The following is a 22,709-nucleotide window of genomic DNA, read 5'->3' on the forward strand; positions in this document are numbered from 1 at the left end:
AACGGGAGGGAGGCAAAGGTCAAGCCCAAAATGATCCGTCTACATGTTTGCACTCTGAAACAGACATACTGGTGCTTGATTCAATTACTCCTTGCTAGGCAGCTGGAGTTCTGCTGCAGACTCTGAAATAGGTATTGCGTGGTAAAAGTGGGAAAATTTAACAAGTGATTGTCATCGCTTGATTGTTTGGGGTTTTATATACCGACATTCAGCAACACAACAACATCAGGCACAGCATTGTGGCATCATCAAATACAGGCATAGGCAAATTTGGCCCTCCAGATGTTTTGGGACTACAACTCCCGTGATCCATAGCTAAAAGGACCAGTGGTCAGGGATGATGGGAATTGTAGTCCCTAAACATCTGACGGGCCGAGTTTGCCTATGTCTGATCAAACAGATAGATTGGGTTGCCCCAGCCACTTGGGGCAGCTTCCAACGTATATGAAAACGTAACAAAACATCAAACATTAAAAACTTCCTATATTTCAGACCTTGCCAACAAAGGTCCGTATAGTTAAAGCTATGGTTTTCCCAGTAGTGATGTACGGAAGTGAGAGCTGGACCATAAAGAAGGCTGATTGCCGAAGAATTGATGCTTTTGAATTATGGTGCTGGAGGAGACTCTTGAGAATCCCATGGACTGCAAGAAGATCAAACATGTCCATTCTTAAGGAAATCAGCCCTGAGTGCTCACTGGAAGGACAGGTCCTGAAGCTGAGACTCCAATACTTTGGCTACCTCATGAGAAGAGAAGACTCCCTGGAAAAGACCCTAATGCTGGGAAAGATGGAGGGCACAAGGAGAAGGGGACGACAGAGGACTAGATGATTAGATAGTGTTCTCAGAGCTACAGCATGAGTTTGACTAAACTGCGGGAGGCAGTGGAAGACAGGAGTGCCTGGCGTGCTCTGGTCCATGGGGCCATGAAGAGTCAGAAACGACTAAACAACTAAACAACAACAACATACTTCAGATGTCTTCTAAAGGTTGCATAGTTTAGCTAAACCCATTCAGGGCATTCTCCAAATAATCTGTCCCCACCCAGAGTCTAGCATTTTCCCATCCATTTTTCATAGCTTGGCAGGCGGTTCATTGCTGCTGCTGGCTAGGAACTTACCCTTGTTGTGTAGGCAGCTTCTGGGTCATCTTCAAGAATTCTGGAAAGTCCAAAGTCAGATACTTTGCACACTAAGTTACTGTTGATGAGGATATTCCTGGCTGCCAAGTCTCTGTGTACATAGCCCATGTCAGACAAGTATTTCATTCCAGATGCGATCCCTCTCAGCATACCAACTAGCTGAATTACAGTGAACTGCCCGTCATTCTTCTGTAAAAATAGCAGAATGAGAACATCAAGTCATTGGCTGAATCCCTGCATCTAAATCTTGTAAAAAGAAAAGAAAAGATTTTTTTTTCAAATTATTTCCTAAATTTGTACCCCCAGTTTTCCAGTGCATGGCACCTGAAGTCGCCAACAGCAGCAACAAAATGCAATAAAATATAACGCATAATAAAACAGCAATAAAATACTTCTTTAAAAGAAATATTATACGTAGAGTAACAGGTTTTTTTATAATTGATCTTAGAAAAATATGTTTTATTATTGGAGCTTTAAACCACCCTGAAAAGAGACACTGAATGTTGATATAAAAGACAGTAACAAATGTTAGACCATTTGTAAACTAAAGTGTTATTTATCTCATTAGATACTGAATCGATTTTTTATTTATAGGGTAGTGAAGCGTTTTTTTAAATTGTTAGGTCATTTTTCAAACTGTTTGCGTGTGTGTGTGTGTGTTTTTATATATCACTGTTAGCCACTTTGGGCATCATTTTGGATGGAAAAGCAGAGTATAAATATTGAAATTAAAAAATGTCAATTTAAAGAATAAGTAAAAAGCAGGGGTCAGCAAACTTTTTCAGCAGGGGGCCGGTCCACTGTCCCTCAGACCTTGTGGAGGGCTGGAATATATTTTGAAAAAAACAACAACGCATTCCTATCCCGCCCAAATGACCCAAAGATGCACTTTAAATAAAAGCACACATTCTACTCATGTAAAACACGCTGATTCCCGGACCGTCCGCGAGCCAGATTTAGAAGGTAATTGGGCTGGATCCAGCCCCGGGCCTTAGTTTGCCTACCCATGGGTAAAAAGCAAGTCTAAACATGCTGTATTTAACGTTTATTTATTAAAAGTATTCATAATCTAATCTCTACCCAAAGGTTCCGGGGCAGAAATGTCATCTATTTAATTAGTTTATTAGCTGCTCAACACAGGGCATCAGGTTTTAAAAAATACAAAATTGTTAAAAGCAGCCATCAAAATTTCTGACAAACCAATACCAAAAAAAGCATAAAACAGAACCACCCTCCACAGAAAAACAAAGAAAGAAGCAGGCAAAAACTTATCAGAAACCCAGTGGGACTAGAATAAAGTCTTGACACAACTTTGATCATATTCCATCAAATGCCTAGGAGAAGGGGGAAGTGTCTGCACCCAAAATATGTCAGGAAAGTGCCAGGGGGGTCTTGGTGGGGAAAGAACAGGACAGGCAGGCGACAACAACCAAAAACCTCCTCTCCCATTTGATTGTTTGATTTTATACACTGCCCTTCATCAAAGGGTCTCAGGGCAATGCACCAGTCATAGCTGTCAACGTTTCCCATTTTTTAAGGGAAATTCCCTTATTCCGAATAGGATTCCTCGCAAGAAAAGGGAAAAGTTGACAGCTATGCACTAGTTGCCTATGTTTTCCTGGCTCAATTTAAAGTGTCATGCCCTGGATGACATAAGCTCCACATATCTAAAAGAATACTAATCTACCCAATAAGATCTGCAGGTGATCGCCACACTGAATGAGATTTTCAGGGAGGGCTTTCTCGGTGGTGGCCCCTTGCCTTTCAAAAGACTTCTGAGGTGCAGCTCACCATGACATGGGCAGACACTTGAACCGGACATTTGAATTCCTGTTGCTTCTGGTGGATTTATGTTTGAGTTTGCATTTAGGCTATGTGGGTTTTCCCCCTGGATCTATTTCAATCAGGATCCAGGCCCTGGTTTGGCACAGAAATTGCTACCAAGGCAATTCTGGTGCCATGCACAGTCATTTACAGGAGTGCAAGAACTGCTTGTATTACAAAAAAAAAGTTAAAGGACCCCTGGATGGGTAAAGTCCAGTCAAAGGCAACTATACGGTTGCAGCGCTCATCTTGCTTTCAGGCTGAGGGAGCCGGTGTTTGTCCACAGAAAGCTTTCTGCGTCATGTGGCCGGCATGACTGAACTGCTTCTGGGGCAATGGGACACTGTGACAGAAACCAGAGTGCGCAGAAAGGCCATTTACCTTCCCACTGGAGTGGTACCTATTTATCTACTTGCACTGGTGTGCTTTCGAACTGCTAGGTTGGAAGAAGCTGGCACAGAGCAATGGGAGCTCACCCTGTTGTGGGGATTCGAACCGACAACCTTCTGATCGGCAAGCCCAAGAGGCTCAGTGGTTTAGACCACAGCACCACCCACATTACTTGCTTGTTACGACGCTCATGCATCACACCTATTGACTTCCCTTAGGAATCAGCAATGTCTGAAGTACACAGCACAAGCACAAAAAACTTTGACCTGCGGGGTTTTGAGGTTTCTGATGCTCTGCCCCCCTTTCCATGCAAACCATCCTAAAGCGATGAAAGACCTTCTATAGCAAGCGGCAAATGGAAAATGGAAACCTTTCAAAGGCTTCACCAGTAAGAATGACCGTAATCGCCAAAGCTTGAAAGAAGACTAACCGACATTTTGCATTTGAAAATTATCTCTCCCACCCCACTGGAAAAGAAGAACAGACTTTTCACGTGTAAAATGTGCAAGTGTGGGACAAGCAACCAACACTTATTGCCACCAAAATATTTTGGGAAGCAAATATTGGAATGAAAAGATACGAGCAAGAATAGCAACATCCAAAAAGCATGGCAGAATATATTCTTCACAGTGAATTTCTCTCCAGGTTCTTGCAAAGGATAAAAAAGGCTCTGGTGTATAGAAGTTTATTTATTTGTTGAAGATGATTACATTTAATTATTATGCGGCGTATTATGCTTTTATTATTATGCTGTGTAAATTACATTCTTAATGTTGTACACCACCCTGGGATCTTTAGATAAAGAGTGGTATATAAACTGAATTAACAACAACAACAACAACAACAACAACAACATCCTGTCAAGAATTGTTTCTAAAAGGAAATCATTCTTACTTTTCTTCAAAGCACAAGTACAGTGGTACCTCGGGTTAAGTACTTAATTCGTTTCGGAGGTCTGTTCATAACCTGAAACTGTTCTTAACCTGAAGCACCACTTTAGCTAATGGGGCCTCCTGCTGCTGCTGCGCCGCTGGAACACGATTTCTGTTCTCATCCTGAAGTAAAGTTCTTAACCTGAAGCACTATTTCTGGGTTAGCGGAGTCTGTAACCTGAAGCGAATGTAACCTGGGGTACCACTGTACTGTCTTAAAGCGGCATGGGGGTGATTTGATGCTGATACACATTTTAAGTCTTACCTTTAAAAATGTATCCAAAGATCCATTTTCCATGTATTCGGTTACAATCATGACTGGCTTACCTAGATGAAGAAGATCAAAACCCTTTCAGCGCTGTAAGTCATGGAACACTCTACAGTAAATTGTGCATTTTCGCAAACAAGTCAGTAAGTTTTCAACTTTGGATGGTTACTATATATATTATGACAAAATGAGCAAACCAAGGCATACTGGGATTGTGTGAACATGTGCACTCCTGGGTCTCAGCTAGACTGGTAAAGAAAAAGCAATTTATATGTGTTGTATGTGCCATATAACATCATGCCACCAGATGGCGAAGTGGAGCCCCGTTTTTCTCTACCTGTTTTCCCTGTTTAAATTTAGTAAAGGGTAAAGGGACCCCTGACCATTAGGTCCAGTTGTGGCTGACTCTGGGGTTGCGGCGCTCATCTCGCTTTATTGGCCGAGAGAGCCGTCGTACAGCTTCCGGGTCATGTGGCCAGCATGACTAAGCCGCTTCTGGCGAACCAGAGCAGCGCATGGAAACGCCGTTTACCTTCCCACCCTATTTATCTACTTGCACTTTGACGTGCTTTCGAACTGCTAGGTTGACAGGAGCAGGGACTGAGCAACGGGAGCTCACCCTGTCGCGGGGATTCAAACTGCCGAACTTCTGATCGGCAAGTCCTAGGCTCTGTGGTTTAACCCACAGCGCCATCCACGTCCCTGTTTAAATTTACAATGCTTTAAATTGAAATGCTTCTTTGATCCAGCCCTGGAATCATATAGTCATAGTCACTTTGCTTATTCACATCCTGTGCAAACTAAGCAAAGTTTTGGCTCAGTTAGTGTGCCATCTAGATCTGAGCTTGTGGTTAAGCTCTCTCCTTGCTAACCCTGAGGTATAGCCAAGGTTTGTTCTCACGATCAAGGTTTATTCTCAGAGAATTTATGTAGCCATTTTCGATCGTAGAGTCCACCTTTATTCATGCTGCTGAAAACTAGTGATTTAGTGAGCTTTCAATGTAAATTAGACGCTTAAATATGAAGAGATAAAATCCTTATAAAAGCTGAACCTGGGAGAATATGCAATTCACCATAATTAAGTAGGGTGGGAAAATTGGCAAGGACCTTTAATTTTCCATCTCAAAGTACAACATGTACAACGAAGTACTACATGGCGATCCAATGAAAGTTACAGGCAATGTGTTTAAATACAAACAAAGACGTTTCTCAAATGCAACACACTGTTCTCTGAGCCATGGGAAGTGCCAAGTCAGAATTTGCTGGTAAACAACATAGACCCTAGCTGAAGACTCTGCCTTATTTTGTGGCTTCTTCTACATGCTGATCTCAGGAACAGGGCCAGATTTAGGTTTGATGAGTCCCTAAGCTCCTGAAGGTAATGGGTCCCTTTATATGTCCAGCTGTCCTTTGTCAACAACAAATTGTCGCTGTCTTTTGTGTTGAATATATGCTATATGGTAATTTATGGACCTAATAGGTATCGAAAGCCATTTGCACATGCAGAATGTAGGTACACTATATATAGAAATGAGCAAACCAGTGATATTTTAGGGAGTGGGCTAGCAGGTGGGGCCCATTACTTACATCATAGGAGCCTACACAACACAAAACACTGTTGCTGTATTTAGGTTTTATTTTATTTTTATTTTATCTTATATTTTGGAAAGGTACATCCAGTTTTTCCCCCCATGAAATTTATTGCGGGCCCCCAAGAGAGTGGGGCCCTAAGCTATAGCTTGTTTAGCTTATACGTAAATCCGGCACTGCTCAGGAATATCTCATTTGGACATAAATACTCTAGAAGCCATTGGGTGTAGGAAACGACAAGAATGGTTGGCTAGATGCTCTGAAGGCTATCAAGCAAGATAAATGGGATCAAAGTTCGTATCTGGGATACAGCAAAGCACTGGCCTTGCTCAGGCATTTAGGAGACGTTCTCACTCAGGCAGTTATCTCTGGTGTAGCTAAGCCCCCGGTGAATCATACACCAGGATGAGATTGTACAATTCAGCACCTCTACATTGGGGTCTACAAAGAAGGACTGCCCCAGCTTGCACGTTTGTGGCAGCTCTCCGGTGTTGGTTTTTGGTGCTGTGCACCTTTCAGAGCTGCCACTTTCATGCAAATTGAAGTGGCTGCACGTATATCTCCAACACCGAAGAGCTGGTAGATAAAAGTGGTACCAACCCTGGCTGAATTATGAACCCACATAAGAAGGAAGACCCATGTGACTGCATGGACAGAGAAGAATCCAGCGGTCTCCGAAGAGGAGAAGGAACTGGGCATCTGCGTCATCCTCCTCTCTACCTGAGGCGAAACACTATTGTTTAGTGTGGCAGTGCCTACACTTTCAAACTCCCTGTCTATTGATATCAAGCAGGCATCTTCACTGTACTCGTTTCAGCAACGGCTAAAAACGTTCTTATTTAGACAAGAGGCTTAGAAAGTGGAGATCATTTAATCTGTTTCAGTATTTTAACTTTTGCCTGTTTTAAAGTATGTCTGTAGATTTTTCTTGATTTTATTCTCTTATCTTTTTTTGTAAACCACTTTCATCACCCATCATCACTTTTAATTTGTATACCGGCTTTCTATCTTACAATATTCAAGGCGGTTTACAAGCTGAAAAAATAAAGAATGTACACCTTATATATAACAATCTAATGCAATACAAAAATGTAATAATAAAACATAGCTTTAAAATAAGCTTTGAGGTCCCTCTGTCACCCCCGCCATACTCAAGCAGTGTATGTTCGTGTAAGCTGGAGACTTACCTTTCCTCATAGAGATGCAAACCAAACTCTAGGCTGTGTACTTATTGTACCTTTAAAATACATCCAAATCATGTTCTCCCTCCCAATGAATTCTGGGTATGTAGTTTACACCCCACGAAGTTACAATTCAACAAACTACAGTGGTGCCCCACAAGACGAATGCCTCGCAAGACGGAAAACTCGCTAGACGAAAGAGTTTTCCGTTTTGGAGGTGCTTCGCAAAACGAATTTCCTATGGGCTTGCTTCGCAAGACAACAATGTCTTGCAAGTTCCTGCGGGGGTTTTTTCCTCCCCCCCCTTTTCTAAGCCGCTAAGCCGCTTATCAGCTGATCCGATCAGCCGATAAGCCGCTAAAAGCCGCTAATAGCGCTAATCCGCTAATCCGCTAATCCGTCAATGGGCTTGCTTCGCAAGACGAAAAAACCGCTAGACGAAGAGAATCACAGAACAGATTCTTTTCGTCTTGCGAGGCACCACTGTACCTCATAATTCTTTGAGTGGGTATAAGGTGCTTCAAATGTGCTTTAAAGACATAGCCTGTACACAGCCCTACTTGTGTGATGAATGGGGATGCATGTCTTCATCTACAATTATGTCCGAAATTTCAGGGAGGCCCAGATCAACACCTCAGTACTGGTACATATTTGCACCTGGTTGTACGCTAGCATTGCACATTAGGAACCTGGCTAATCCCCCCACCCTGGGACGGGATGTTTGCAAATTCCCTTCTGTAATGCTGAATATATGTATCGCTAGCAAATGCATGAATACATTTGCGTGAATCACCTCAAGTATAAAAAAAAAGTTAAGATGCTCAATCACGGTAACACACAATAAAGACTTTTATTACCTCATTGTTGACAACAGTAGCAATGTTTTCCCAACCCCATTAGACTAATTTCATGACCGAGTTGTTTTAAAGGTAATTATATATAGCCTACACTCCGTTTTTATACGTAAATGCTCGAGTGACACAGCAATAATGAGCGTGACTTGCTCCTGACCTTATAAATTCAATGAAATGCTGGTAGAACACATACAGCTTTCTGCTTAAATCAATTTTCATTACCTAGCAGACAAAAGTGCAGACGAAAAGTAATTGCTGATTCTTTTCAAAAGGTTTTAAATGAACATTTGCATCCTGTCCTTTCTTCTAGGAGCCGAACATCTCTCCTCCCCCATTTTATTCCCACAGGGACCCTGGAGAAAAAGCTGGGATGTGAGTGTGGCTGCTAAGGACACAAGGGGATTGTTTCTTATGAATAAAAGAATTGCCTCTCCCTTTATAAACTGAACTGGTCACTATGTTCTGCTAGTGAGGGTCCGAGGTGGGAACCAACTCATCAGTAGGTCTGTCGGTATCACGTAGGAACTGGGCTGTAGTAGCTGGGAAAACCCAGCCAGATGATGATGATGATGATGATGATTGTAGTGTGGCAATACCTACGCTTTGGACCTCCATGAACATAGAGGACAGGTATAGTCTCTATAGTCAAACATTGGTTGTCAAATGTAATCCATTCCGGAAGTGCATTCAGCTTACAATACGATACGATACGATACGATACGATACGATACGATATGATATGATGCAATAATCTTTATTATCATTGCCCCATACAGAACAACGAAATTGAAAAATCTACATAAGACATTCAAAACCCAACAAGCCTGCTATCCCAGCTATCCCAACCTGGTTAGCCCCCTAAAAACTCTGATACCCCATTTTTAAATACAATATACTCCCATACAGACTCCTTACAATGCGTTTAAAACCAAAATCGCATTTGGGTAGAAACTGTTTCTCAGGCAGCTAGTCCTAGTCTTTATAACCCTGTACCTTCTTACAGAAGGCAGAAGCTGAAAGAAATAATTCCCGGGCTGCGCACTATCCTGCGCTCTCTCTACAGCTTTCTTATGGCACCTGGAAGCATGGATTTGATCCAAGGTGGGAAGAGTGCACCCAATTATTCTCTCCGCAGTCTTTACAACCCTGGACAGCATTGTTTTTTCCCTGGCCGTGCAGCTCCCAAACCACACACAGAGACCATAAGTTAATGTCCTACACTCAATTGGAAGCTGCGTCGGACGTTCGGCTTCTGAAAAACATTCGAAAACTGGCACACTTGCTTCCGGGTTTGCGGCATTTGGGAGCTGAAACGTTCCAAAATGGAGGCATTTGGGAACCAAGGTTTGACTGTATTCTTTGTGATTCCAATTTCCCAATGAGCCTTTTAAGTGGAGATCTTACCCCCCAAAAGCTAAAGCCAATCATTGTTGCCCACATTTCCCATCCTGGAAAGGTAGTTTTATAGGCAAGTGTTGGGAAATATTAGTCCATGGCACTTCCTTGCACCGGAATGGGTTTGCTTCGAATTGATGTGGTCAGGCATCACAAATGAGCAATTTAAGGGAAGGGCTCTGCCTTCTCCTCATTTATCATAAAATCTCTGCAGACTGCAGTGGCATTTATGATGCGCCCGGTTTTAATAGCAGATCACAGGCAAGTCGTACAGCACTGCTCCCTTATCTCGGGCCCTTAAAGGCAGCATTATGAAAAGGATGCCACCTCATCATGACACGACCCCCTAGGAGTGCTGCTTCTGGCTCCCTGCTTCTGTTTCAATCACAAGGAAATCATATTTCTTTGACCTTATGCTTCATTATCTGTGTGCTGCAGGTTGAGAGTAATTGCTGAATAAATTAGCATCGCATTACGGAACATAAAACTAAGGACACAAATGAGTAGGCGCTTCAACGGGAAAAATTAAAAGCAAGTGGCAGGCTTTCTGAACCAGCGACCTTGGCATCCTTATGAAGGTCTGGTGGCGGAATCGACAAGGCTGTGTTATAAAATGGGACACGTGAGGGCGGAACGGCATGTTGCACGGAACACACAGTCTGCTGCTGAAAGCAACAACACTGTGCGCAGCCCCTGGTAATGTTTTGTACAATTCAACTCATGCCTTGACAGCTATGCACCTACCCGACACCACCATTGCGCATCATTGCTTGGCGTTATCAGGGGCAAAGTAAGAGTCTTGCATAATAGTATCGAAACACTGGGGAAATTGTGCATTGTGGTAAAGGTGAGAGAATCAACAATGCGTGGCCATTTTGGGTGGCACCCTGTTTCTTATAGCTTCCTGTGTTACCTTTAGTTGTTAAGGGACGGGGGTTCTCTTTGGAAAAGGGAACCACATGCAAAATCTCCACTTCTGGATCATGGCCTCTGCCAGAGCAGGAAAAGCGAAGGAGAAAGAATGAATTGTGCCTGGATGCGTTCCAGCCTTGTTTGGTTAGTTTTTGTCTCACAGATTTGCGTTGGCATTAATGGGGTTCAGAAAAGTGCTTGAGGAGACCATGCGAATGGTTTAATAGCACTGGCGGTGTTCCCCACAGATGCCACAGGTAGGCACATTGAGAACACCAAGATAGCGGCTTGAATGGCATTTCATAAGCCAAAAAGACATTTATAAGCAAATTATAACTCATTGGCAGCAGGTACATACTCTTTGTGACGACGCCTTCTAGGTGAATTATATTGGGATGGTCAAATTGCCCCATGATGCTGGCTTCTCCCAGGAAATCTCGCCTCTGCTTCTCTGTGTAGCCCACTTTCAAGGTTTTAATGGCTACTGGTAACTCACGCTTTCCGGGTGGTTTCAATCGCCCGCTACATACTTCGCCAAATTCACCTGTGAACAAAACAAACCCCAAGTTAGCATTCCCAGTTATTATCTGACCATTCTCGTGTAAGGATCACACAATGCATAACCAATGAAGAGGTTGGTTAACCCAGTACGACCAATTGTTTGAATTCATTGTTCCCAACGCATGTGATGGAGAACATTCTTCTTCTCACCCACATTCATCTCAATTACTTGAGCCTAAACTTTCAGCCTGCATTTTTATAGGGATGCCAGTGAAACTCATACTTCTGTCAGGAACTGGGCAGAGGAGGAATGGTGGAGACCGCCTCCACAGCCTGACCCTTCCAGAGAGGAGGAAGAGGAAGACAATATAGATTTATAGCAGGGAGAGCCCGAACAGCTGGCTGACACATCATTAGAAAGCATCCCAGACTCTCCATCTCCCAGAACCCGGCGAGCCTTAAAAGTAGGAGAGCAAAGAGCTCAAAGACAGAGGGCTGTTAGCGGCACCTGTAGAAGTGATGGGTGAGGAAATGGGATAGATGGGGTGGAGATTCACTTGGGACAACACCATTATCCAAGAGGCTGGGTTCTATAGCCTCTCTCTGTAAGGACTGAAATAAAAAAGGATGGTAAAAAACTTTTCCTTGTCTTTATACTTTCCTGGGCAACCAGCCGGGAACCAAGCATCCTGACAACTTCCATGCTTGGAAATGCAAGCTTTGAAAGTTGGCAATCCCTATCTCACTTAGGCGTTCTTCTTCAGATGAGATTTCAAACTGACCCAATGGGAGAATCCCCCTCGTATCACATTCCCACTTTGCCTGCCACATAATTCCCTCCCCTGCCTTGTATCCCTCTAACCCACTCACTTTCCCTTCTAGTTACCAAGACAGAAATGTGATTCCCGCTACAGCATGTGCAGAAACCGCCTTCTTGACTGCTGGACCCACTACTGGTCTCATCCGCTCAATCTGCTACAGCCTGTCTTTGCCTTAACTCACCAAGAGTTTGAGATCCATTCAGCTGCCCTCACCTCGTTTAGGTGGCCAGTTGAAGACGTTCCTGGGGTGTGGCCGCAATTGCATGCTGACATCTTTTAAAGAATCATAGAATCATAGAGTTGGAAGAGACCACAAGGGCCATCGAGTCCAACCCCCTGCCAAGCAGGAAACACCATCAGAGCACTCCTGACATATGGTTGTCAAGCCTCTGCTTAAAGACCTCCAAAGTAGGAGACTCCACCACACTCCTTGGCAGCAAATTCCACTGTCAAACAGCTCTTACTGTCAGGAAGTTCTTCCTAATGTTTAGGTGGAATCTTCTTTCTTGTAGTTTGGATCCATTGCTCCATGTCCGCTTCTCTGGAGCAGCAGAAAACAACCTTTCTCCCTCCTCTATGTGACATCCTTTTATATATTTGAACATGGCTATCATATCACCCCTTAACCTCCTCTTCTCCAGGCTAAACATGCCCAGCTCCCTTAGCCGTTCCTCATAAGGCATCGTTTCCAGGCCTTTGACCATTTTGGTTGCCCGCCTCTGGACACGTTCCAGTTTGTCAGTGTCCTTCTTGAACTGTGGTGCCCAGAACTGGACACAGTACTCCAGGTGAAGTCTGAATACAGTGGCACTATTACTTCCCTTGATCTAGATGCTATACTCCTATTGAGCCACTGGTGAGAGCTGAGGGGACCAAAGGTGGACAAACTACCCCAGAAAGAGTATGATATGTCGCCCCCACCAGAGGCACTACCCCTTCCTTAACACCCCACACACCCCACAAGCAGTATAAATAGGCACCATCTGGCGGTCAGTTTTCCTGCGCAAGTCCACTGGAATGCATAGGGATGCATAAGGCATTTTCTCCATCTGCGCCACCCTCAAGATTTTGAGATTCCACACTCCCTGCTCTTCTTCCTGTAGCAGAGCCAATGCATTAGTGACCCACTGTGTGCCCGTTTGCTTGCTTTTCTTATTACCGGACTTTGCACAAGCTGTCACACATGGGCAGTTTATCCTAGTTTTCCTCCTTATAGCTTATCAATGCACGCTAGAACGTACCTGTCAGAGCTGCTACCAAGTCCCAGCTCACATAGGACCACGCTAGCCAGCGTTCACTTTATAAGAGTCTTTATTGAGTTACAGGTTTCATTTCCGAACTGCAGCGTGCAGCCCTACGTCTTCTACGCTAGACCGGCGAAGACCCGTCTGAGTCTCCGCCTCTTGCACACCAACTTAATACCCTAGCCTTGCTCCACCTCCTGCGCCTTTCCTTCCGTCTCTGGGTCCTTCTGCCCCCCGGGGTCTCTTCTTTCCTACTCTCTTCTGACGCGGACCCCCCTGACCCTTCTGCCTCCTTGCGGCGGGCTTTGGGACCTGGCTCCCTCTCCGGGCTGCTTACTGCGCCAGCTTCCGCTGCATTTGAACTTGGCGCGCGCGCCCAACTCTCTACCTTCCTCTTGACCGTTTCGTCGCTCCCTGAGGTGGGCGTGACTACTCCTGACTCATGCCCTCCCTCCTGCTGAAAGCCTCCGGAACCCGATGTCTGGTCCCCTTTCTCCCCGCTGCTCCCAGCTGGGCACGTTGGTCCCGACTTCCAGCTGCTGCTCTCTGATTCCCCTCTGACCCCTTCTTCCTGGGGTGTCCCCCTGCTTTCCCTCCTTGCTCTGACTACTGGCGCTCCTTTCTGGGAATCCTCGGACTCACTGGAAAGGCTCGGGGATCTCGGGTCGTCATCCCCACTCATCCTTCCTTCGTATTCCTCCCCCTCGCTCTCTGTTTCCTCCCTTTCCTGCGTCTCTGCTCCTGAACCCCTGACATCCATCCCCCCCTCGAAGCCCCCCTTCCCCCCTCCCCGCTTTCAGGTGTGGGTGCTGGGTGCTCCATAGTCACGGGGGTGAATGCCGGATACAGTTCGCTCCCCGTGGCTGGCCGCCAACTGAAGACCTCCGATTCTTCCTCCTCGTGTTCGTCAACGTTGATCTGCTCCGCTTCCATTTCTGTGCCGCCGTGCTCGAACCCAAGATCCTCCCCGAACACGTCCATGTCAGTCTCTCCGTCGGTCGCTCGACCTGGCATCTCCAGCCACTTCCTGCGCCACTGCTCCTCCGGTCGATCGTCCCACCAATACGAGGTGTCCGATGCCGAACCCGCCGGTGACCCTTCCGGGGAACGAGTGCCCAGTGCGGGTTCCCCGTCCGAGTCGAACCCGTGGAACGTGCTGGATGAAAGCGTGGGGGTGAAAAACCAGTCGTCGAAGAAGCCGGCTGGCATGGGTCTGTGTGGGAAAAGGGCATGAAATTTGTCCTTGAGCAGAGGTTCCTCCAAGGCGTAGTCGTGCACCCAGCTATTGGCACTGGCCTAGGTGCCCTCTCTGGCTAGGAGGTATTCTACTCCCTCTTCCCCCTATCTGGAGTCCAAAATCTCCGTGACCTCGTTGATGGGATCCTCCTGTGGCGCTCCCCCCTGCTCGGTCCTCTCCCGGAACGGACTCGGTGCCGTTCCTGGCTCCTGGAATCTGTGAGGTGCCCTGTAGGGAGTGAGCACCGACCTGTGGAACACCGGATGCATTCTGGAGCCCTCCGGAAGCGCCAGCCGGAAAGCCACTGGGTTGATCTGTGCTTCGACTTGGTAGGGACCGAGTTGCTTGTGCCCCAACTTCTTCTTAGCTAACGATCTGGTCGGTACTGCGTGGGCTGCCAACCAGACCCAGTCTCCCACTCGGATCTCTTCGCCAACCCACCTGTGCTTGTCAGCTTGCACCTTGTATGCGTGCTTAGCTAGCTCCAGCTGCCGTCGGAGTTGATCGTGGACCTCCTGCAACTCTGACGCGAAGGCGTCCGCCGTCTGCGGTTCCCCTTCCCCCACTCTCTCCAGTCCCGGGAAGGTTCTGGGATTCCTCCCATTGTTGGCGAAGAACGGCGTCACCCCTGTGGACACGTGCTTCGTGTTGTTGTAGGCAAACTCGGCGAGTGGCAGGTAATCCACCCACGTCGCAGGCTGTTGATTGGCATAGCATCTCAGGTACTGCTGCATGATGGCATTGACCCTCTCCGCTTGCCCGTTGGTCTGCGGGTGTCTTGCTGACGCCAGGTTGATCTTGACGTTTAGAAAACCCATCAGCCGCTGCCAGAAATTCGAGATGAACTGGCGCCCACGGTCGGACAGTATAGACCGCGGCAGACCGTGCACTTTGAACACGTGATCTATGAACAGTTTGGCGGTTTGTTCCGCCGTGGCCACCTTCGCACACGGAATGAAATGTGCCATCTTGGTGAACAAGTCCACCACCACTAGTACAGCTGTCTTGCCTCTCGAGCTGGGTAGATCCGTGACAAAGTCCAGGGCCACCCTCTCCCACGGTTCAAACGGCGTTTGCAGCGGTTCCAGCAGTCCCGCCGGCGGTTTGTGCACCGGCTTGGCCCTCTGGCAGGTGTCGCACCTCGCGACGTAGTCCGCGACCTCCCCTCTCAGTCTGGGCCACCAGAAGTCCCTTGCGACCAATTCCACCATTTTTTCTGTGCCAAAGTGTCCGGCCGTGGGTGCGTCGTGCAACTGTTGCAGTACCTTGGCGCGAAGTTCGTCTCCCGGCACGTAGATAGCCCCTTTACGTATGAGCAAGCCGTCTCGTATCTGGAACTCGTCGCTCTTCGCCGTGCCCCTGTGCACCTCGGCCATCTTCGCTTGCGCGAATGAGTCGTCCTGCAACGCACGCCGCACCGCATCCAGGTCTACTGTAGCTGAAGCGCACGCCCACGCTGTTGGCGCGAAGATGTGCATGGCCGCCGCTGGCGTCGCCTCTTCGAGGTATTGCGGTTTTCGGGACAGTGCATACGCCATGACGTTGGTTTCACCTGGGACGTACTCTATTCGGAAGTCGAAGTCCGCAAAGAACTCTGCCCAACGTATCTGCCTCTGGTTCAGGAACTGCGCCATGCGCCAGTGCTCCAGATTCTTGTGGTCCGTGCAGACTTGCACTGTGTGCTTGGCGCCAATCAGGAAATGCCTCCACGCCTTGAACGCTGCATGAATGGCCAGCAACTCCCTGTCCCAGATGGTGTAGTTCTGCTCCGACTTGCTGAGCTTTCTGGAGTAGAACGCTCCCGGCCTCCAGACCCCCTGCGGGTCTCGCTGCAGCAGGACAGCTCCCACGGCTCTGTCGGACGCGTCCGTCTCTACCCGCATCGGTCTGCTGGGGTCGATATGCAGCAGCTGCTCTTCTGACGCGAAGAGACGCTTGAGCGCTTGAAAGGACTGCTCCGCCTGCTCCGTCCAGATGAACTTCTTTTTCTTGGAGCTGAGCGTGTCCGTAATGGCCGCCGTCTGCATCGCGGACCCCTTGATAAATTTGCGATAGAAGTTGGGAAAGCCCACAAACTGCTGGACCTCCTTCCGGTTGCGCGGGCTCTTCCAATCCAATACCGCGCGAACCTTGGCGCTGTCCATGGCTAGCCCCTTGTCCGACAACTTGTATCCCAGGAAATCCACCTCCGTCGTGTCGAACTGGCACTTCTCCAGCTTGGCGTACAGTCTATGCTGCTGCAGCCTCTTCAGCACCTCCCGAACGTCTTGGTCGTGCGCTTGCTGCGATTCAGAGAATATCAGGATGTCATCCAGGAAGCAGACGCACTTCTTGTAGAGGAGCCCCGCTAACACGTGATGCATGAAAGCTTGAAAACAGTGGGAACCATTTTGCAATCCAAACGGCATAACTCTGTATTCGTAGGTGCCCAGAGGCGTGAACATGGCTGTCTTCCACTCATCGCCCTCCCGCATGCGGATGAGGTTGTACGCCCCTCGCAGGTCCAACTTGGTGAACACGCGTCCCTTGCGCACCATCGCTAGGAGGTCGTCGATCCTGGGCATGGGGAAATCAGAGGCTTGGTCATCTTGTTTAAGATGCGAAAATCAACTACAAGTCTTTTTTGGGGCGTGTCTTTCTTCTTCACGAAGAAAACAGGACTGCCCCCCACTGCCTTGGACTCCCGGGTGAAACCGCGCTCCAAATTGTGTTCCTGTAGTTCGTCCTCAGACATGGAATACAGCTTCCCTTTCGGCAGCGTCGCCCCTGGTAGGAGGTCAATCTTGCAGTCATATGGCCGGTGAGCGGGTAGCTTGTCCGCTTCCTTCTCGCAGAAGACCTCCAGAAAGTCTGCGTATTTGTGGGGAACCGCTTGCAGCGTTCCCAACTGCAGCTGTGATTCCTCCTCCTCTCCCTCCTGCCTGGGCAGGATGCAGTGTTCTGCACAATAAGAAGAACCGAAGATCAGTTGTCGCTGGTACCAAGCCAGCGTCGGACTGTGCCTGTCCAGCCAACTCATGCCCAAAACAATGGGCGTGTCCGACAGTCGGGTGACATTAAAACTGATGACTTCCCTGTGGTTACCAAGTCGCATCACCATTGGCGGCGTCTGCTTCACCACCTGCCCCCCCAGCAACTCTCTGCCATCCACTGTGACGACTTGTAGGGGCAGAGTGGCAGGCAGTAGCTGTATAGCGTGCTGCTCCACAAAATCCTGCGCTATAAAGTCTGCATTACTTCCAGAGTCCACAGAAAGTGGCACGTCTATTGTGATGCCATTGGGTAGCTGGAGTGATGCGGTGAGCTGCACTACTGGCTTGGGTGGGAGGGGGTCTGTGGGTTGCAAGATCTCTGGGGACTGCTTCACTGATTCGTCTGGCTGGGCCCCAGTGCCTCTGTCTCCAGCCAGACGTCGTCGTTTCCCTGCTGGCGTTCTCTGTGCTGCGTAGCTGCCGTCACCGTTGCGGAGGCTGCAGTGTGCTTGGAGTTCCTCTGGGGACACTCTTTCGCCATGTGTTGAGGGCTGTCGCAGATGTAGCACTTCCGGTTCCCTCTAGGAGGCTTAGTTTTGACTGCTCCCGGTGCTAGGGCTCTGGTAGCTGACTGAGCCCTGGCACCTCCCACCTCCATAGGTTCCACCCCCCCTCCTGGCGGAGGTGTGGATTGCGCACGCGCTGCTTTCCTGGGAACGAAGGAGAAACTTCTCGCTGCTTTGCGCCCTCCACGCCCTTCGTCCCTGCACCATGGGCGTTCTTCCAGCCGCACCCCCACAGTCAGCGCCCTTTGGACCACCTCCTGCGTGCTCCGGGGCCTCTCCCCCCTCGCAATTTCGTCTTTAACTGCACTGCTCAGACCCTCCCAGAACAGGTCTCTGACTGGAGGCGAATCTCTGTCCCATTCCAAGGCACTGACCAGTGCAAAAAAGCGGGCGTGATACTGCCTTACACTGGCCCTCCCCTGTTTCAGTCCATGTATCTCTCGTCGAGCAAGATCCACGTCTATGGTAGATAAAAAGCACGCATCCATCGCTTTGATAAAGGCATCTGCACTCTGAAGGGCCGGATCCTTATCCCTCCACAAATTGCGCAGCCACGCTTTAGCATCCCCATGCAAATGGGATAGTATAAACCCCACCTTCTCTTCCTCATCTCTAAAGTCTTTTGCCAGCAGTTGCAGTGCGCACATAACGTCTGCTCGAAAATTGGGGTACTGTTGTAAATTCCCATCGAAGTGAGGCACAAGACCGCCTGCTCTCCTTGCCAACCCAACTCCCTCCGGTCTGGGTCCCGGTTGCCCTTGCTTAACAAACGCTTCAAACCTGGCTTGGAGATCTCTGTAGGCGGCCGCTGCATCCTCTTCCCTTTTCTTGGATGCCAGTACCTCTGCGTTCAACTGTGTCACTGCCTGTTGCAGAGCTGAAATTCGCTGTTCTTCCGTCATCTCTGCTAACTCTTGTGAGCTTGCTCACAGACACCAATCTTCCCCCCTCGCTGCGTCTGCCCCCGCTGCGAGGTTTCAGGTGTCCGAAGCTTTTGGAGACGGGTCTTACTGTCAGAGCTGCTACCAAGTCCCAGCTCACATAGGACCACGCTAGCCAGCGTTCACTTTATAAGAGTCTTTATTGAGTTACAGGTTTCATTTCCGAACTGCAGCGTGCAGCCCTACGTCTTCTACGCTAGACCGGCGAAGACCCGTCTGAGTCTCCGCCTCTTGCACACCAACTTAATACCCTAGCCTTGCTCCACCTCCTGCGCCTTTCCTTCCGTCTCTGGGTCCCTCTGCCCCCCGGGGTCTCCTCTTTCCTACTCTCTTCTGACGCTGACCCCCCGGACCCTTCCGCCTCCTTGCAGCAGGCTTTGGGACCTGGCTCCCTCTCCGGGCTGCTTACTGCGCCAGCTTCCGCTGCATTTGAACTTGGCGCGCGCGCCCAACTCTCTACCTTCCTCTTGACCGTTTCGTCGCTCCCTGAGGTGGGCGTGACTACTCCTGACTCATGCCCTCCCTCCTGCTGAAAGCCTCCGGAACCCGATGTCTGGTCCCCTCTCTCCCCGCTGCTCCCGGCTGGGCAGGTGGGTCCCGATTTCCAGCTGCTGCTCTCTGATTCCTCTCTGGCCCCTTCTTCCTGGGGTGTCCCCCTGCTTTCCCCCCTTGCTCTGACCGCTGGCGCTCCCTTCTGGGAATCCTCGGACTCACTGGACAGGCTCGGTGATCTCGGGTCGTCATCATCACTCATCCTTCCTTCGTATTCCTCCCCCTCGCTCTCTGTTTCCTCCCTTTCCTGCGTCTCTGCTCCTGAACCCCTGACAGTACCCATATTTATTAAAAGCAAAAAAAGGAGTCCTAATGTGCGCACATGACTGCATCAAGGTTACCTTTTGCATAGTTTTAAATCAAAGGGCATGTGGGCGCCCTTTGCGGTATTGCACGTGGCGCTTCGCACCCTAGGGAACTTACCGGTTGCAGTGGCGTAGCGTGGGGGTGCAGGGGGGGGGCCGGCCGCACCAGCCGCAACATCTGGGGGGGCGAGCTCACACTCGCAGCTCTCTGCCCCTACCTGGCTCACTCACTCTCTCTCACTGCAGCGCTGGCTGTGCGAATCCGATCCGAGCCGCTGGGTTGCCCCCCACTGTGGAGGGGGTGGGTGCCAGGCGTGCGGTGCGGAGAGAGAGCGAGGGACTATCTGGGGGAGGGGCAGTGCAGTGGCCGCCCAGTGCAGCGCTGAGCACGGGAGAGAACCACACCAGACCAGACCAGGCAGCAGCAAGAAGAAGCTGGCAGTGGCGGCAGGTTAGGGGTTAGGGGGCGCAAATTACTTGCCTTGCCCCGGGTTAGGGGGCACGAATTACTTGCCTTGCCCCGGGTGCTGACAACCCACGCTATGCCACTGTTCCCCGTAGCAATTTCTCACAACTTTGGCAGTTTAAGGCCTTGGGTGGAATCCTTTAGTCTTTTCTTGCCTATAGGGTAAGGTCACCAGATTTTTTTCAATGAATCCGGGGACTCTTTAAATAAATAAATAAATAAATAAATAAATAAATAAATAAATAAAATACTACACGTTGAGGAGCAGCCCCATCCCAACTCCTACTTGCGTGCAAGCAGGAGGGGGCAGGGATCTCTCAGGTAGCGCAATGCCTCCTTTCCCATTGGAGCAGCCCCAATCCCATTCTTACTTGCGTGCAAGCAGGAGGGGGCGGGGATCCCTCAGGTGGGAAGCGAGGCTTCCCGTTGCCTAACTGAGAGATCCCTGTCCCCTCCTGCTTGCACGCAAGCTCTGATAATGATGATAATAATAATAATAATAATAATAATAATAATAATAATAATAATAATAATAATTTATTATTTATACCCCGCCCATCTGGCTGGGCTTCCCCAGCCACTCTGGGCGGCTTCCAAAAGAATATTAAAATACTGTGATACATCAAACATTAAAAGCTCCCCTAAATAGGGCTGCCTTCAGATGTCTTCTAAAAGCCTGGTAGTTGTTGTTCTCTTTGACATCTGGTGGGAGGGCGTTCCACAGGGAGGGCACCACTACCGAGAAGGCCCTCTGCCTGGTTCCCTGTAACTTGATAGGCAGTTTGAATCTTTCCTTCACAGCTTAGTTGCTGGGTTCAGGGAAGGTGGAGGCAGCCCGGAAGCTGCGTCTTTGAGCCCCTGCACCACCGTCATATGGGGACTTCCGAGCAGCTCCTGAAGCCAGCCAGAGCCAACAGCTCCTGGCTGCTGAGACTGCCGCGTTCCACAGGGACATTAGATGAAATCTGGGGACATTCCAGGGATGGAATTTTTCTGGGGACTTATTCACAAATCTGAGGACTGTCCCTGGGAAACGGGGACATCTGGTAACCCTACTATGGGGGGAAGTGGCGACTCCCCCCCCTCCTATGGCTGCAATTCCAGGGTCCCTCTCTTAAAGGGGTTATGTATATGAGTGTCACTGGCCATACACTGAAAGGTTGTCAGTGAAATACCCTGCGTGCGGGGATATGGGCTGGGCTGGGCTGCCTGCTACACTTACGTCTCGCAGAGCACCCCCGTATCCCATTTACTCTGATGAGCCCCAGTTTCCCCTGAAAGGGGACTGGGAGGAGTACACGCCCAAAGCCTAAGCGAAGGTCTTCCTACATTCGGAAGTTTAATAAAGATGTGGCCAAATTTTAATTCCATAACATGTTGTCACCTGTCATTATTCCTTTCTGGTGTTCCCTGGGGGCTGGGGTGGTCACCACCTGGTCGTGCAATGCAAAAACGGAATCCTGATGTTACAGCAATAGCGTGAGTGAATGGTAAATGGTGATATTGGCAATCTTACCAGCTCCAATAACTCTTTCAATTGATATACACGAGGCTTCTATTTCCTTGGCAAACTCATGGACAGCTTGATTTGGGTCTTCGTAGGTGTGTGGGTCGATATAGGTCCGCACTCCTGGTAATTTAACTGTGCATAAAATGAAGGGTTTAATATGTTAAAAAACTGGCTAGCAGCAGAACTGAAAATTGAACAAGCTGGAACACTAGTGCAAAGGAAAATGTATTTTACTAATTACAAAACGGAGGATGTGAGCACTGCATATCATTGTCACAAAGATACCATTATGAGCTACTTAAGAAACATTTGGTGCACACCAGGGCTGCAATATTTAATCTATTACTCACTTTGATTAATTTATTAAAAAAAACTTTTAATAGACCGAAGGGAACCACGATTAATCGGGTAGGGTATATATTTTTAATAAAGGGGTTGTATTTTTAATACCAACGTTCATAAAAATTGCAGGTGGCAAGCACCATTTTAAAAGAGACATTGCTCCCTTTCTCTAAGATGATGTCTGCTGTGATATATGTATGCATTATAAACAACAGCAACAAAGTAAGTATGCTTCTTGCTTCAGAAATACTGTTTTTATCCCTATACGAATTCAATGCAATCTTAACGGATAGTTCACCTTAAATTCATACGATTATCCCATTAAGATGTCACAAACTGAGTTGCAGCCCTAGCTATCAAACCCCACCGGATTTAAAATTAAATATAAAGTTCAAAGTCACAAAGGTGGTATTATTGAAAAAAAGGTTGCAGAAAATATGACTCCTCTAGATTTTGGATAGTTACAAGGCGGTCTGCACAAGATCCCTGCTTCACATGCTTTAAGGTACAACACACCTGCAGTGCAGGCCTCCTGCTATTTATTTATTTGGTAAGAACAGCACTGCTGGAAATGGGATCGTCCTCAGAAGGCGGTCCGTCTTGCGACTGGGCCCCTGGACACACCCCTGACGAAGTACCATAGATTCCGGCGCATTAGGCGACCCCCCAAATTGGCAGCTGCAATTTGGGGGTCCGTCTTATAAGCCCAGTCGCCTAATACGCTGGGCAGCTCTGCGCTGGGAGAAAGCCGCCCAGTGTGGAGTG

The 22,709-nt window shown here is 48.4% G+C and overlaps 1 protein-coding gene across 8 annotated transcripts in view; it reads right to left on the bottom strand.

Annotated features, from left to right (window-relative positions):
- Window positions 1-22,709, bottom strand: part of EPHA5 (EPH receptor A5) — a 264,632-nt gene that overhangs the window by 23,073 nt on the left and 218,850 nt on the right. For all 8 annotated transcript variants that reach the window (XM_082194742.1, XM_082194741.1, XM_082194746.1 and 5 more), the window contains 4 exons: window positions 21,609-21,734; window positions 10,846-11,031; window positions 4,553-4,614; window positions 1,121-1,330 (listed from right to left, as the gene is read on the bottom strand). In XM_082194742.1, coding sequence (XP_082050868.1) covers window positions 1,121-1,330; window positions 4,553-4,614; window positions 10,846-11,031; window positions 21,609-21,734 — 584 coding nt within the window. The remainder of the gene's footprint in view (window positions 1-1,120; window positions 1,331-4,552; window positions 4,615-10,845; window positions 11,032-21,608; window positions 21,735-22,709) is intronic.

Source organism: Podarcis vaucheri, assembly GCF_965113315.1.
Source record: "Podarcis vaucheri genome assembly, chromosome: 13".
Lineage (NCBI taxonomy): Eukaryota > Metazoa > Chordata > Lepidosauria > Squamata > Lacertidae > Podarcis > Podarcis vaucheri.